The following is an 18,186-nucleotide window of genomic DNA, read 5'->3' as shown; positions in this document are numbered from 1 at the left end:
TGCTTCGTTAAAGGTCACTTTCTGTTGCCAGCAGGTGGCGCTATGACTGTGGGTGAATGTCGGCATGTACATGTGTTCAGGGCGGAACTCTCATCCTAGATGTACAGTTTGGTCCAGATGTGAGCATGTACACTGAAGTTACAACAACTTCCTGTTTCATAGCGAATCATCGACGCCACGGACACGCCCATTGACGAAAACGCGCAAATAGCACAACTTTTCATCGTCAATGCCTTTAGAAGGCACAGCAGAAATTTGACGTCGATCCGACTAAATCCCTAGGAGGAGTTCGTTAAAGTACGAAGTGTGTAAATCATCCAAAAATGGCCGTAAAATTCAAAATGGCCGACTTCCTGTTGACTTTAGGCTATGGGTTCTTGAGGCTTTTTTGTGCGTCTTGATATGATACATGTCCCCAGAAAACTTCGTACATGTAGGTTGAACGTGAACGAGGGGCTAATATTTTCCAATTTTCTAGGTGGCGCTAGCGAGTCATTTTGCAACGCCCATGTGCCTCGCACGGTCATGCTCGGGCCCTAAATATATATAATCCGAGCAAATTCAATAGGGACCTCGCACGGTCGTGCTCGGGCCCTAAAAAAAAAATAAATAATCCGAGCAAATTCAATAGGGACCTCGCACGGTCGTGCTCGGGCCCTAATAATCTTAGCAAATTCAATAGGGACCTCACACGGTCGTGCTCGGGCCTTAATAATCTTAGCAAATTCAATAGGGACCTCGCACGGTCGTGCTCGGGCCCTAAATAAACTAGACAGTATGTCAAACACAGTCTCTGTAATTTCGTTTGGTAATTACTGCAAGACTGAAGCATATAACCTTGTGTGTTATTATTTGTCAGTAACAGTATTTAGAGAATGGTGTTTGATCAGTCTCTCTGAAGATAGTAAAGTATCTGTTGAAGACTGTTAAAGGTTCAGTGTGTAAGTTTTAGTGACATCTAGTGGTGAGGGTTGGAAATCCAAGCAAGTAGTATAGCTACGGTGCCTGAGACAGGACGAAGATGTCATCTATGAGATAACAGAGAGTTGCCAGTCAAGAAATCAGGTTTCTTTGGATATGTATATTAAGAAATGATATTTACTTAATTATTCAGTAAAACCATATGTTTTTTGAATACTATTGTTACTTGTTCATTAAACAACAGCCATATCAAGAAATGAAGTGCTACATGATGTCTCATACTCCTGTAATACAGTATTTGGGAAGGTTGGCTCATCTGGACTAATATACCAAAGTAAATGAAGAACATCTCAAAAACTAGCACATCTAGTGCATCAAGTATGACCACTGACCTCACTGTTTCTGTACCGCAGTCCACTATAAACCACATAATAAATAAAGTTTACAAAGGTATTGGCTGGTGAGGATCAAAGCTCCTCCCACTTCGCTTAATTAGATAAGCATGCTAATCTTACCAAAATGTCTTTTTTATTTTTTTAAAATACAACAGAAACACAAAGTAGTACTGACAGCCATAATTTCTGCTTGTGGTAAAATGGGGCAACGTTTTTAATGGGTATTTAGTAGGGCTCACTCTAAATAGTCGAAGTGTCGATGCTACAATGGGCGGAGCCTGATTCGACTGTCAATCTCACAGTTGAAGCTTCGCAGCGAAACAAGGATCATGCCATTTATACGAAATTGGGGTGCTCAACGTCTGACTTTGCATTGATCTACCAGTTTTCTCCCTATTACAATACACATTTCAACGTTTAATGCTGTAAATAAACATGTAGAAAGAAAAAAAAACTTCCAATAAATGTTTTTAAAGTGTGTGAATAAATACAAAATCGTAACCCTAACCCTGGGTTGTCAGTGCACATGTGTAGGTGTAGCATGTATGTGTGTAGTGGCAGGAAGAAAACTTGCTGAAGAGACAGAGCCACAGCTTCACCAGTGTCGTGCCAAGTCGTCCGCACCTCGCGGGACTTGTGGGTAATTTATCACCGTTGATGAACCACACAAACAATATTATATTGTTTTTAAACAGCCGCTACTTGAAATACACCCACGAGGAACCGCGAGGTGCATGCAGTTGTCGGCAGCATGGCAAAAACTCTGCACATGACCGGTGAATGGCGAGAGAGAGAGAGAGAGAAAGAGAGAGAGAGAGCAACAATAAGCGCAGTAAAAGTTTAGCTGGCTGATCTGAGCTTAGATACTGGAAGATACCGTTTTATTGCCAATTAGTGATCAGCTGATTGTCTCATGAACATAACAAAACCAAAAGAGAGCGCTGGAGAGAGAGAGTAACTACATGAAATTAATCCAACTACATATCTCACACCACAAGCCAAAGTCAGGTCTGGAGAATAAACCAATCCAGCTCATTTTACATGATTTTTCTACCAGGGCAGTAAAAGTTTAGCTGGCTGATGGTTCCATGCTCTAAGCTAACCTTACGGTTTTATTGCCAATTAATGTTACTGATCAGCTGATTGTCTTGCTAAGGTAACCAGCAAAGCGAAACCACAGGCTGGAGAATAACAAGGCGACATGAAATTAATGCAACTAAATATTTCACACCACTGACAGGAAACACCTCACAACTCTCATTATGGCCAGCTTCAAGCTAAAGTTATCAAACAACAGCTTTCATTTGCATCGCTAAAGTCTGACATACTTAAGTTAATTCCCTGTCCAGCAGAAAACAGACAACTCAGATAACAGACAACTTCAGCACCGCTTTGAAAACATCTGTCCCACATTATAGCCTTCCATCTGGGAAAATCCACAACTTCCGTGATTTCTGCCGTCAGCTGTTTGTATCTGTCCGACTCCTCTGGCTTCATGGCATATCTTCTTCTATGTATGTATTCAATGTAGTGACGGGCGTCTACACTGCCGGAATTATACAAGCATGCCGAATTTTTCATACCTGCCGAGAATTGCATGACTATGCATTAAAGTTCTGCTTTCAAACGCTATACTATTCTTTGTGGGGTTCATCAATAGTGATAAATGATCAGTAGGCCTATATATTTTATGAACGTTAAGAATCGTTAATATATATTATTACACTTACTAAGATTCAGCAAAAACGTGGTATTAATCGCGTTCAAACAATGTGAACAGCAAAGTGTCCTAAAAGGACCTTAATAAGTGAATGCATAATTCGGCAAAACGAAACGGATGTTGTAGGCTACCTGCTGAAAGAGAGATTTTAAAATGGGTCGCCAAATTTACTTGGGCGGCTATTAATCTACCTGGGTGGCCCGCCCAAGTAAAGCCTATGTTTGGGAAACACTGGGTTCTAGGGTCTTTATACACCACTGAAAACATATTTATGGATATTATATTGCATTTCTGTCAATAGATCCTCAGAAATATTACACACTGAACCTTTAAACTGTTATCAAACCGGTGCAAATATGTAATTGTTGCTGCATGAAAAACAGTTCCTATTGGCAAATAATTGTTTGATTGATGATCCATTCAAACATCAGGTACGCATTACTTAGTCATATGATTTGTACTGTCTCATAACCGATTCTGCAAACAGGACCAATTTAAATGGGGCAGATTGGAAGATTATTTATTTATTTATTTATTATCAGATTAAATTATCATTTATATTATTTATTATTCATTTATTGCTGATATGTCACAGATAATAGGGATACAATCAACTTAACTCTGCATTTAGACAAGTAAAGTATAAAGCATTCACCTTCAAAAACACGAGTCAAGATTCATGGGATCTGTTAAGAGGCTTTGAAGGAAAGCATTATTTTGTCTTTGTGGATATCTGAGCCAAAACACTTTGCACTGTCTCTGACAGCTGGCTTCCACAAACTCACCAATCATCCAATCTGTTTTTGAAACTGGAGAATAAGCTGCTCGTTTTACTCGGACCTGTCCAGTGTCCCGCAGAATACATTTAGCACATATGTTGACAACAGTAGTGGCGTTGGATGAATGCACAAATTATCAAGATTTGGCAGTTTCCAAACCTCCAAATGTCATGTCGCATGGGTGTGGGAGGTCTGAGGGCTGGAATGTGTGACAGCTGGATGTCCTAGCTTGGCAGATGAGGCGGGTAGCTGGATGATGGGGGTACACAGGGCCGTGTGGAGGAGGAGGCAGCCTGGGAGAAGAGGGGCATGTCGGTGGGGGAATTCCTCCCTCCCTCGCCCATCTGTGAGAAGCTGGAAGTGGTACATTTTAGGATTTTCTCAGATGAGGCAATGGAGTCGTTCCCCTGGGAGTGGAGCTTAAGACATCCAATCATATACGCCCTGCAGGCCTGCTGACTTTCTCAGCTGCTGTGTATCAGTCATTCCTCACGCTGCTGCGGCTCTCAAACAAAATATATACATCACAAAGCAACAGAAATGTGAGTTTGTAGTACTTGTGACGGATTTTTCCACTCTTTGAAACAAGGCAATAAATCAGACAGACGTGTCAGTATTGTATAACTTAACACCACATTTTTTCCGAAGCCCTCTTTTCCTTGAAATGAAACCATTTGTCTTCTGATGTAGGTCAGTCTCAACATTAGCCCAGTATTCCCTCAGTGTCACATTAACCTGTCAGCTGCTGTGTCCATTATTTTAGTTGTTTCCGACCGTTGTTATCTTGTAGGCCCTTAAAATGAAGCCAGGTGGACTTGTAACCCCTCAACTCAGGTACATTTTAATGGCCTGAAGTTGTGAAACTTTATAGCATTTCACAAGAAAAATACAAAGATGACAGAGAAGTCCAAACGAAACTCATAATTTTGTGTATTTGCTACCCTGAAATTCATGTAGTGACCCCTTAGATTCATCTTGCAACCTATTGTGGGATCCTGACCCCGGGTCCGGAACCACAGCTCTACTTTTCCCACTAAGTTTGATTATCAGTTCTGCCAACCGCACCAATGAAATCCAACCTCTCTGTCTGGAATATATAGGCCTAACATTGCTGCATTAATCTATCTGTAATGGCTTTTTGGGTTCTGAAGTACAGCTCTCTGTTTCTTGAAACGTTCCCTATGGTTTTATTCCAAAATGAATGCCCATTGATACGGAACTAACCTGTAACCTGTAAAACCACAATTTGTCGTTTTTACATTTCTGTTTGTGTTCAAAATGTATTAGAGGTGTGAGGAATATTTTTCTTTACTTTGGACAGAGCCTGCCTACCTTGTTTATGCTGATATATGCATGCCTGAAAGGAGCTTACGACTGCATTCTTTGCTTTTAAGAGCACTTATTAAGTCCCTACCCACTGGCTGGTTTAATTGATGCAGTAAAAAAAGTCAAAATTGTATGAAATGACACTGCTTGTTGTATCGCTGCTTGGTTTAAAAAAATAAAAACCTACAGCAAATGTCTTACTGATCCTTAAATACTTTCTGATGAGCAGGCTGCAGTTTGCATTTTGCTCTTCTGAACTTAAGATTCCTGCCCATTTCGCTATGCATGATAACTAGGAATTTAGACTCTGAGCACAATGTGAACTAAACCTGTTTATTATGGCCTATATATATTTAAAAACTCCATATTTTACTGAGGTTATTTCCATGCAGGACGGGTGTGTCATTGTGACTACGCGAATGATTGCATGCTTTTTCTTCATGCTGAAGAAAAGGTCTGTGGGGACCCACTCAGGGGAGGAGTTTTAGTGTGTTAGGGCAACTTTAAGTAACCAATGACTTCCATCATCAGTGTAGCAACAAGCCTGCCTCCATACTCTGAGTCTCCCTTTGTCCATGTAAGTGCTTTTTCATGAGTTTGCAGCAGCCATGCACTGGGAGATCTAGAGGGAGGGTCTCTGAGTGAGAGCAGAGTTTGTATGTCTCTGTTTTCATTCAGTGGATGCTCAGTGGCCCTTGAACAGCTTGGATTTAACTGTTGACCAGCTAGCTAACAGGTGGCGTTTGGAGAAACAGTGAGAGCACTGTGTTGAGTGCTGCTACATGCTGAGACACTTGGAAGACTGTTGCAGGAACCAGCAGCATGTTGAGGATCCAATCGTGGTTGCTTGTCCTGGTTCTCTGTGCTGGGAGCTTAGAGGCCTGGTGGTGGGTCAAATCAGAAACCCCCACAGAGACTCCAATGGAGACAACTCCAGCAGGAACAACAAGTGCCACCATGACAGCCAATGCCACAAAGAGAAAGGAAGAGCAGGAGGATGACGATTTATCCGGGGTTGGGGATGAAATCATCAACGTTGCCACAGTAATCCGTAAGTTTGTCGAGGCGTGGGACGCGACCCCGACCGTCAGGACTACTAACGGAGGCCTAACAGAGAAGGTGGAGAGCGCTAACCCTAACATGGCGGGTAATACAAACAGGTTCAGAGGGGAGAGGGTGGAGGGGGGTTCTGTTGTTGGGTTAGGGGATGGGTTTGGGTCAGATGTAGAATCAGTGACGTTATGGAAAGGTGATAAAGACCTGCCTAGCAATTTAACCATGATTACAGGTGATGTTTCTAAAATCAACGGGACTGTTGAGGGTACCCCCCCTGATAGTCACATCAATGGTTCTGACCCATTTTGTCTCCCTGTGCCTTCTGATTGGTCCATTTGCTCTGGCAAATGGCCAAAATCTTTCACTCTGCCCAACTTTTTTTTTTCTTCTTTTTTTCAACCACACGTCTGTGGAGGAGGTGGGGGATGTCCTACAGGAGTGGGCGTGGCTCGCGAGGGCAGGGTGTCACTATGGCACAGAGTGGTTCCTCTGCCTCCTGCTGGCCCCCAGGTGCCTTTCACCCACCGCACCCCTGCACCTGCCCTGTCGCAGCTTCTGCCAGATGCTGCAGGCCAGCTGCTGGGCATCTCTGGGAAATGGGCATGTCCCTGTGGAGTGTCATCTCCTCCCTGAAAGAGTGCAGGAGCCCGGGCGTCCTGCATGCGTGTCAGTTAGTAACTGGAAAGGTAACCCCAGCGGGTTAGAATGTATCCTGTTTGGAGATACATTTTGAATCCGATGTCACCTCACATTTTGTCGATGTTTAAGCGTTAGTCTTAGTGTCTGTTTGTGTTTGTTGGCTTTGGTATCATGCACATCATTGCTGTTTCGGACGTCTTTGCCTATCTAATGATTGATTTAGCATCTTTTAGCTATTTTTAATGCAATCACAAGTACTTTACATTACAGCGGACCATTTTTCAAACCACGTCGCCGTGTTTTTAAATGTTTGAATTGCATTTTTTAATCCTTCCACGCTAAATTTGGCACATTTGCAGGGACTTCAGTTAAGAGCACTTTTAACATTTAACATTAACATTAACCATATAGAAGCTAGAGCAGGCAGAGCCAGGTATATTGTCTTTTTTTTTATTCCACACATTCTTTCTACTTTTTAAAGAGGTGGTATTATGGTTTTTGGCTTTTTCCCTCTCCTTTATTGAGATATATATCTTTTTTGTGCATGTACTAGGTTTGCAATGTGAAAAAGCCCAAAGTCCACCCCAAAGGGAGTTCCCATCTCCCACAGAAAACACTGCTCTGAACTGCCTGAAAACAGCCCGTTTGTAGTCCAGCCTTTACTTCCCTTTCTTGTGACGTCACAATGGAAATATGTGTCATTATGCTCGCTGAGTCCACTTGCTAGTCCGACACGCCCTCAAAAACACCGGTGGAAAAACACTGAGCTGCAGCACACCTCTCCTCTCCCTTCCAAACACTAGCTACCCTCCAAGCAGTCAATGGACATGAAGTTGTTACCTGTTCTGGTACAACCCCTAAAAAGGATTTTGAACCTGAAAATGAGCGTAATACCACCTCTTTAAAACCTGGTGTCTACATTACCCACAATTTCACGACTTCTGACAGGTCAGGTGGAGATTCAGTAGTGTTATGCTAGTAGTAGCTAATGTAGTCTGGAGCTTCTAGCCTGCAGTAGAGATGAGGAGCGGGCTGCAGAGGTCTGTAAACTCACTCCTTTTCATTCTTTTCTTTTTCAAATTTGTTGTCTTCAGACCCAACTGATGCTAACATCACTTGAGGACATTCATCAGGTTTTAGCTTTCATTGCATTGAGTGGTTCCTAATAATGCAAAGTATGAATAATTTGCAATTAACAGGTTAAAACATGCAAAATCACTGGTATGGTCATTGCAGTCATTGTTGCTACTGTTGTCACTGGACATGTCCAGAGCAGGTTGTTTCGCATGAATGCATGACGCAACCCCTGAGTTCACTTCACTGTCCCAGGCTGCATGCCACCTTCATGTGATTGTCTTGTCAACTGCACAGTGCAGAACTGCATCTGAAAAAGCCACGTTTTTTTTGTGTGATAAGTCAGCAATGGTCAGCAACAGCAACATCCCAGGTTCTTTGAAGCCTTTTCTTGGTTACAACTTTTATTTATGTTGTATTTGAACAAAAGTTATGGTAGGTTTATTGTAAAGACCAATTGCATTAAACACATAAATACACTTTCTATAGTGAGTCAAGGGGTTCCCAATCCATTTATATTAAGAAAGGCATAGGGAATACCTATGATATATAAAGTTAAAAAGCCTTTCCCTGAGTATTAACCTTAAAGACAGGAAATGCTCCAGAGGCTCACGTCCAGCCTATTAGTGGCCTCATAAATTGTGCAGTATGGAGCCTTCTTCAGGGGAGGGTTGTTGCTGCATAGACTCTTTTCTCAGGGGTTAACAGTATGAACTTTGCTACATAAACCATATTTTATCATATGATTCCCACAGGAAAAGGTTTAAGTGACACATAGTGTTGTTATTTTCCATTTTCCACAAGTAGGATTCTTGTTTGGATAACTTTTAAACTCAGACATAAAGTATAATACTATAATTTGGAAAGCTGTAAAACACAGAGATGTGATACTCATATCTATATATTTATCTATATACTGTATATACAGTCATTTATGTGGTGCAGAATTCAAGATGTGGTTCTTCCTAAATGCACACGTTTTAAATTATGCTGCTGGACTTGCAGTACAGACTGTCTCAACTGTTGTTCCAAACACCTGCATTGGCTTCCTCATTCATTATTAAATCATACTAAAATAGAAAGAAAGAAAAAGAACTAACTTTACTCACATGGTTTATGTTTTTAAGGACATCCAAGAATTTTAAGGAATCCAGGGTAGATGTATTAGGTCTATGTATTGCATATCATTGTTATTCATTTAGGTTTTGATTGTAATAGTCTTTATGTTCTGTTCTCTTGGTGGTGATTTCCTACATTCAGCAGAAGTCTGGTGGAGCAATAATCCATCTATCGCTCCCATCACATCCTACTCCTTGCATGCTGGTCACGCATTTCTGTCCTGGGTTATCTACTTGTCATCATATTTTACATTTTCTGATCAGCTGCAGAGTGGAATTTTGTGTGGATTTAGAGGCGGGTGGTGTTTTTTAGCTTACAGAGTCACAGAGAAGGAAACAATTGGGCCATCTGTGGTGGGGAGGATGGGCTGTGGATGGCATTTATGATCGCTGCTGTGGGTGGGAAAATGGCTTCCTCCCCAAAAAAAGAGTGTGGCAGTTGTGTGCTCGGTTTGGAAGAAAGGGCAACGGTGTTGCTGTAAGAAACAAGAGAGCCTTGTGACTGGGATGAGACGGGGCGGCTCGAAGTCTGTGCCACAGGTCAGAGGGCACGGCCAGTCGCCTACCCTCTCAAACCAGTAACACTTAATGGGTGATAATTAAGTGTTTGGCCAACCATTAGAAGATCAGCAGGCACAGAGAGTAGGGCAAAAGTGTGAGAGAGGCTTTTATACTAGCAGAGAATCACCAGCTCTTTCAGGGAAAGTGGTTCACAGTCAGTGCACAGTATTCTTTAAAAACAGTTTAATCATTTTAAACTGTATCTTAGGGCAATTTACAATTATATATTATTAACCTAAGTCCTTCCCATTTTCCTGAGAAAATTTTTTTTTTGACTTAGTGGTGAGCTGGTTGTGCCTCTTGATGGCACAGCAACAAAGGTGGAAAACAGTATGAGAGAAAACAAAAGCAAAGCTTGAAGGAAACATTCACCAATTATACACATAAAAGTCAGTTCACCACTTTCACTACTTTCCTGCCCCCACTACTGTAGTGCGAGTGTTAGATAAGAACCTTGAATCCACTCTTAAATCTGTCCAATGAAAACAACGCTACTGCCAGCAGCTGATAACTTAGCAACACAAGGCTGAAAACAGGGGAAACAGCTAACCCTGTTTCCTAGCCTTTATGCTAAGCTAACTGGGTGCTGGCTCTTGCTTCATAGTTAACATGAGAGTGGTATCAATCTTCTTATCTGACCCGCCTGCTGAAAAACAGCTAATAAGCACCTACCTGTTTCTTTATTAAGGAGACACAATCACATGGCTTTGTGTTCTTGGAGCTTGACCGATATTAGAGACTAAAGTCAGGACTTCTCGGCCTCTACTTCATTCATTGTAAATGCAATACTGTGCAATACTGGATTGCTGTATTGCCTCTTTAACACACAGCAGGCTTAAACAAAGTCAGTTGTGGCGATGCGTTTCATCAATGACAAAGAGGATAAATGATCAAGATAGTTATCAGTAGCCGCAGTACACAAATCAATGGTACCTGTTGCAAGTCACGTTTCTCCACACTGCCTAAATTCTTCACACAGTTACAACATTTCATTTGGACTACTGCCAAACTGACTATTTCAAATCTTAAACCCCCAGCTGATCTGTCTTCTGAACTCAAACAATCTCTCACTGATCCTCTATCAGTCAACTTTAATTTGCTCTCAGCTTATTCAAACATGGATTAAGGTCCAACCGTGGAGGCTGGAGACATCACAGCTGTGTCACCTCCTTTTAAAGTGATAACTGTTGGTTCGGTCCCAAGAGGGTAGAACCACAGCTGGGGGTGTTAAGGGTTGAACCCAATAGTTTAATTGGCACTTGCTGGTTGTGAGTTGAACATCTTTCATTCCCTAAAGAGACACTCAGGACTTAAAGGCTAAAGCTTTTTGTTTCTTAACTTGGTGGAGAAACGGACGCAATACAATTCAGATCGAGGTACCGTAAGGTTGAGTCATACTTTGATAATGCTGTAATGTTCTTTAATTGTTTGCATACAACAAACGTATAGCAGCAGGATTGCTCACACAGAATAGAAGTCGGACATTGTTTTTGCATAGGTTGCAATGGGCCCGAGAGAGAAGTTAATTTTAGTTTCTTCAAAGAGTCCTCCCCCAAAAATGGCAATACTGCAACACTAATACCAATAGCAGTCCGATACTTAGTCTTTCCTGTTGTTAATGAGCAATCCCTACACCACTTTCATCTTTCTGGCATTGTTTTGTAATGCTAGATGATGTAAGATCAGTATTATATATGGCATCTATGTTGCAGGTCAGTACATGAGTCTATCCAGTCTGCTCTCAGATTTAGTAATCCCATAGAGCACATCATATATAATAAGTAAAACTCAGTGTTATTTGTTTGTACAGATGTGGAACGGCCAATGTGGAGATAAAATATTGGTTTGGCAGTTCAGTATGCAGCGAGGCTTTAGCTGGTCATAATTTGAACCATATAAAGGTTCATCCAGCATAAGAAATGCCATCATTTTCTTTGAATGATGCTTCTGCAAGTTTGTGGTGTTGAAGGTTCAAACACTGATTCTGCCTCTTAAGTAAAACACTCTTATACATACACATATACTGGCGTGGCCACTGGATGTGTTTCTACTCCACTTCCAAGGTTGCTCAGTGTGGTCATACAAGTATTTACATGCAAACCTGTCTCCTCGAAATTCCCTTTATATGCTATGAATTTGCAACAGCAAATGTCTTTTGTAAGAAACTGCCCAGATTCTGTTTTTTTAATCAACATAATAAGGAATTTTGGTAATTAAGATAATCTGGCAAAATGTTCACTGACCATGCATTTAATTTGTTTTCTGCCAAAATCGTGGCTGGGTTTCACACAGAAAAAGTCTGCAGTGGCTTTGAGCGTAAGACAAGGTGTTGACTTTATTAACATGTAACTATAATCACAATCTTTCCCTAGCCTTAACCAAAGCACTTCTGTTGCCTAAACAGGACTCTGGATTTAAAAAGCCCGGTCTCCAGTGTCAAAGTCAACCACCCAACCACCTCCTTATGCTCCATATATGTAATGTTTCAGAACAAAAGCGTTGCCTGGGAACATCTTTCACCACAATGTAAGACAAAGTAGAAATATCAATGTAATTTGTGGAGTCAGCGTCACATATGTACTTTTCATAGCTTGTATAATGCATATAATATCAAGCAGATGTTCATTTGGAATTTTTTGAGACTCAAAGGACTCTTTATGTTTCCTAATCCCCAGGGACACTTCTTCTTACCCCTGGGGTGGGACTTTACACACCTAAACTCCTGGAGGAGTCCATCAGTCCCAGCATGACATTTCAGACTGTTTTAACTGGCATGTCTTGTCCATGCTTGCTTTTGGGACTGGTCCTGTCTGTGTGCTTCATCCTATTAGAGTCCCTCATGGTCCACTTTCCCATGGACATCTGACATGCATTTCCTTCCCCTGCCTCTATTTGTCTCTCTGTCTGTGTCTCTATTCACTGGCAATATATATAATTTTTCTTCACAAAGTAAAACAGGCATTGCATTTCTCTGGGGTTAAATGTTGGAAAATCCTCCATAACAGAATACAGGAGGTCATTTTTCCTATTTGCCAATGCCTTCAGGGCTGTGAAACGTTACTGTATGTTGTTCTTCCACACAATGGGTCCTGTTAGCATAAAAGCAAAGAAAGCATGTAGGCAATGGAAACCATGAAAACCTGCAAACCATGAAAAAAAAAAAGGCCAAAAGTAAGTTGACAAGTGTCTACATACTTATATGTAGAGGTGTGTATGTGATTGTAATAGCTACATTTTAAGAATAGCGATGTAGAATTAAGACTGGGTAAGTGTCAATAATATCATCTGTGATCAAGCTTAAAGGAAAAGTTCCAGTCACACCACAGTTTTCACAGTCATACCAGTAACATTGCGGTTACAAGACCATTAATTACACGCATTTTTCCTATTTCTTTATCAGAGTTGCAATCTCAGTCTCAGGCTCTGACTTTATTTATGTCTTTTCCTGTGGACCAAAATGCAAAGTAAGCGTGGGGCATGAACCAGTAGGTTTTAAACCCCCACAAGAGGGGTCACGAGACAATTAACAGGAAGAGGAGGATCTTTCTGTTACACAAAAATTATGTTTATTTTTTCACACTTTCCTCTAATCTTTACCTTTTTTCTAGCAAATGTCTGAATGATTTTACTCAGGCTAATCTTAAAATAAAGTTCATCACTTTTTAATTTAACTGAACGCAGCTGATGATGAAAGGTCTCAAGTAGACATCGGTTTTAGGGATCTTTTAGCAAACAGGTTGGGATCCACTGACAAGTGACAAGTTCCCCTTCGAGGGAACTCGAACTGTGTCAGTGACGACACTATGGGAACGCCTCTGGGCATGGCAGGGCTGAAATCATGAATGAAACTACTCCAATCCTATTGGTGTTGCTAGAACGGTAGCGTGTGACGGCGTAACTGGAGGCGTATATAAGCACGCCGGCACACCGGACACATTGGCTTTTTTCTATTCAGCAGGCACTCTGGCATGTTTGAGACTACAAAAGAAGTACAACCATGAGAGGAAATTTCTTACCTGGAAGGAAGTCTGGCAGAGGAGATGGCTGGTGAGCAGTTCAGGGAGTGTGTTTCCCATGCCCGCGCTACATCACGGCTGGGGACACTCATGCCCTGTGTGTGGCTTGTCTAGGGATGCCGTATACCCAGGCAGCTCTCGAGGGGGCTGCTTGCGTCCATTGCGAGGCCCTGCCCCTGAGGGTGCTGAGGTCCCGTGCGGCTCTCTTTTCCGAAGACGGCCGGATGCGCTCTCCCCGTGGCTCGCCCTGCGGTCACTGAGGTTTCGGTCATGGGGCTCCCAGCGCGACATTTCCGAGGGCATCGGGACTGCCAAGGCTTTTTCCCGTTCCTCGTCTGTTGGCTCCGACTCCTCTCTTCCCCGTTCAGGAGCCCGCTTCTCGGCTTCTCCCGCTCGAGGTATGAGTCCGGAGAGGCTCGCACGGTCTGATTCTACGAGTTAGACGTGCTTAGCATCATGGAGGCTGACTTCCAGGAGCCAGGCCGACAGTAAACTAAATGGGCGTTCTCTCCGGCACCGCGCGCCGCCCCCGCGCGCCGCCCCCACGCGCCACCCCCACGCCGGTCCTTACCATTCTTTCCTGATTTACACAATGAGTTGTGTAAATCATGGAATAAACCCTTCTCTGCACGGCTGACTATTTTTCCCTCTGCTGGATTACAGCAATGTGACAATGTGACGTCATCCCTCAAGCCGCCGGTCTGGGTCCGGGGCTGGACAGCAGCGTCCAGTATAATACCTTCTGGACCACTGCACATGAGAGCCCTGCAGTGGTGGCTAAAATCCAAGGGATTCTGCCCGAGGGGAAATCCACTCCGTCTGATACGGGTTACGAGCAGGTGCCTTCGTTCCCTGTCTGTATGGAGGAAATCTTGGTTCCAGTCCCAAGGGCCCGTGTTGGGAGCGATCTGTCGCCGAACAATTATTGACAGACGCCTCACTCACGGATGGGGCGCGGTCATGGACGGCCGCTTTGCGAGAGGCTCCTGGCAGGAGCATCATTTCTCCTGGCAGGAGCATCATTTCTCCTGGCACATAAATTGCCTGGAAATGTTGGCGGTATTCAGAGCTCTGAGGAGTTTTCTGCCCGCCCTCCGCGGTCGCCACGTCCTTGTCAGAACCGACAATATGGCAGTGGTGGCCTATTTGAATTACCAGGGGGGTCTGCCCTCACGCCCGTTATGCAAGCTGGCACATCAGATCCTCCTGTGGTCCCAGCAGAGACTGCTGTCCCTCAGAGCGATGTACGTCCCTGGGACCCAGAATCAGGGAGCAGACCTGCTGTTGAGACAGGGGCTGAGGCCCAGGGAATGTGGTTCTCCCTCTCGCCCCCAGCCCCGCTAGGGCTGGATGCCATGGAGCCCCGATTTGGCCGGCACGAGTGTGGTTCTCAGATTTAATATCGCTCCTGGAGGGCCCGCCCTGGCAGGTCCCTTTGAGGAGAGACCTGCTGTCCCAGGCGGAGGGCCGGATCTTTCACCCGCACCCCGCGCTGTGGCAGCTGTGGGTCTGGCCCCTGAGGAGGCGCAGTTCCAGGAGGCGGGCCTAACGGCAGGAGTGGTCGAGACACTACTCAGCTCCAGAGCCCCATCCACGAGAAGGATGTACGGCCTGAAGTGGAATGTGTTCGCCACCTGGTGTAGAGAACGGGTGGTGGACCCAGTTACCATCCATCCATCCATCCATCTTCATCCGCTTATCCAGGATAGGGTCGCAGGGGGACCTAGTTACCTGCTCTGTAATTATGATACTGGAGTTCCTCCAGCACCGTTTCTCCGCGGGCCTCTCCCCGTCCACGCTCAAGGTGTATGTGGCTGCCATTGCAGCATTCCACACCCCTCTGAGTGATGGGCCCTTGGGGAGGCTTCCACTGGTTGTGCGCTTCCTCCGTGGAGCCCGGAGGATGAGACCCGTGACTCGTTCCAGGGTTCCCACCTGGGACCTGGCAGAGGTTCTCGAAACGCTGGCGGAGGCCCCCTTCGAACCCCTGGAGTCAGCTGAGGCCAAGCACCTGACCCTTAAGATGGCCTTTCTCCTCGCTATCACCTCTCTAAGGAGGGTGGGGGATCTCCAGGCACTTTCGGTTTCTCCTCGATGCCTGGAGTTTGCCCCGGGGAGGGTCAGGGCTATCCTGCATCCTTGTCCCTATGTCCCTAAGGTTCCGTCCAGTTTGGCAGGGTCCACGGTGCTGCAGGCGTTTCATCCCCCACCTCATGTGACAGCGGAGGACGGGAGACTTCATCTGCTCTGCCCTGTCAGAGCGCTGAGTATTTATACTCTGAGGTCTTCCCGGTGGAGGAAAGCAGACCAGTTGGTGTGTTTCGGGTCCCCCAAGGCTGGGCTCCCCGCTTCTAAACACACCATCAGCAACTGGATCGTTCAGACTATTCCCCTGGCCTATCAGGTGCGCGGTTTGCCTTCACCTATGGCCATAAGGGTGCACTCTACTCGAGGCATGGCGGCTTCTAGGGCCCTCCTCGCAGGGGCGTCGGCGCGGCCTAAGTGGGTTTCTCGTTCCCATAGTGTCGTCACCGACGCATTTCGAGTTCCCTCGAAGGGGAACGTCTCGGGTTACGTATGTAACCCTTGTTCCCCGAGAAGGGGAACGAGACATTGCGTCGGTCCGCCACACCTCGCCCCACCTGGAGTGCCTTGCTTCATAGCAAAGAGCTAATGTGTCCGGTGTGCCAGCGTGCTTATATACGCCTGCAGTTACGCCGTCACACGCTACCGTTCTAGCAACGTCAATAGGATTGGAGTAGTTTCATTCATGATTTCAGCCCTGCCATGCCCAGAGGCGTTCCCATAGTGTCGTCACCGACGCAGTGTCTCGTTCCCCTTCTCGGGGAACAAGGGTTACATACGTAACCCGAGACGTTCTTTATGTGTTGCAAAAAAAATTTTCTTTCCAAAATAAAAGGAGCAACGTACAGGTGAGGTGGTCACATGGCCAGAGCTGTGGTTGGACTGGACCAGATGTGAATGTGTATTCATGAAGGGAAATAGGACCTGGTTTGAGCAAATCATGTTCAGTAAACCTTCCTTGAATTAAAACAAATTCACATGCTGCTGCAGAAGAGGAAGTTCCCCTATTGTCATTTAGCATTTTAAAAATTGAAGTTTGTATATATAATTCGACCCACCTGATTTTGGAGATCTACCATATCTTCTCCTAACATTCTGGGTACTTTGTCATCAAAATGTTTTTCTCTGAACCACTAAAAAAATAAACAGTTTCTTAAGATTTCCTTTCCAAAGAACTTGCGATTTGCTGATCATTTCCGTGCTTAAAACTAACTCTGTCTTCTGATCTATGCTGCCTTCAAGTGCATCTTATCAGTTCCTACTTCTGAGTCATCAATTAAGCTTTAACATACATTTTAGTGATGGAGAATATAATAACAAAATACATCCTATATTGAAAGTAGTTTTTTTGGTGGCTGGTGATTTTGTTTAGGAAACTCAATCATGCGTATGTGTTTATTGCTGCACTTCAAGGTAGTGCTTGTCTTAATTAGGGCCCGAGCACGACCGTGTGAGGTCCCTATTGAATTTGCTAAGATTATATATATATATATATATTTAGGGCCCGAGCACGACTGTGTGAGGTCCCTATTGAATTTGCTCGGATTATATATTTTTATGAGGGCCCGAGCACGACCGTGCAAGGTCCCTATTGAATTTGCTCGGATTATTTTTAGGGCCCGAGCACGACCGTGCGAGGTCCCTATTGAATTTGCTCGGATTATATATATATATATATATATTTTTTTTTTCTGCAAAGTAGGCTCAACTGACATGGCCTAAACATACTCGAAAACTCACCAAAATTTGCAAACATGTCAGAACCGGTGAAAAATTTCGTATTCTACAAGTTTCGCACATGGGCCTGGCAAAATGACTCGCTAGCGCCACCTAGAAAATTGGAAAAGATTAGCCCCTCGTTCACGTTCAACCTACATGTACGAAATTTTCTGGGGACATGTATCATATCAAGATGCACAAAAAAGCCTCAAGAACCCATAGCCTAAAGTCAACAGGAATTGGGCCATTTTGAATTTTACGGCCATTTTTGGATGATTTACACACTTCGTACTTTAACGAACTCCTCCTAGGGATTTAGTCGGATCGACGTCAAATTTCTGCTGTGCCTTCTAAAGGCATTGACGATGAAAAGTTGTGCTATTTGCGAGTTTTCGTCAATGGGCGTGTCCGTGGCGTTGATGATTCACTATTCAACATGTAGGATGAGAGTCCCGCCCTGAACACATGTACATGCCGACATTCACCCACAGTCATAGCGCCACCTGCTGGCAACAGGAAGTGACTTTTAACGAAGCAGCCCCCGCCGCACGTTTCACCTACGTGCACGAATTTTCTGTGGTACGTGTATCTTGTCCAGACGCACAAAAAAGCCTCTTGGAGCAATGCCCTAAAACCAACAGGAAGTCGGCCATTTTGAATTTTACGTCAAATTTTGGATGATTTACACACTTCGTACTTTAACGAACTCCTCCTAGGGATTTAGTCCGACCGACCTCAAATTTGTGCTGTGCCTTCTAAAGGCATTGAAGATGAAAA

The 18,186-nt window shown here is 44.1% G+C and overlaps 1 protein-coding gene across 1 annotated transcript in view; it reads left to right on the top strand.

The window, feature by feature from the left end:
• Nucleotides 1-5,963: 5,963 nt before the first annotated feature.
• LOC123970542 (collagen alpha-1(XVIII) chain-like) overlaps nt 5,964-18,186 on the top strand; it is a 41,763-nt gene continuing 29,540 nt past the window's right edge. Inside the window, exon 1 of the mRNA XM_046048611.1 lies at nt 5,964-6,192. Within this exon, the coding sequence (XP_045904567.1) occupies nt 5,964-6,192 (229 nt within the window). The remainder of the gene's footprint in view (nt 6,193-18,186) is intronic.

The sequence above is a fragment of the Micropterus dolomieu genome, linkage group LG01 (assembly GCF_021292245.1).
Source record: "Micropterus dolomieu isolate WLL.071019.BEF.003 ecotype Adirondacks linkage group LG01, ASM2129224v1, whole genome shotgun sequence".
Taxonomy (NCBI): Eukaryota; Metazoa; Chordata; class Actinopteri; order Centrarchiformes; family Centrarchidae; genus Micropterus; species Micropterus dolomieu.
Note: the sequence above shows the minus strand (reverse complement) of the source record. Positions and strands in the feature narration are given on the sequence as shown.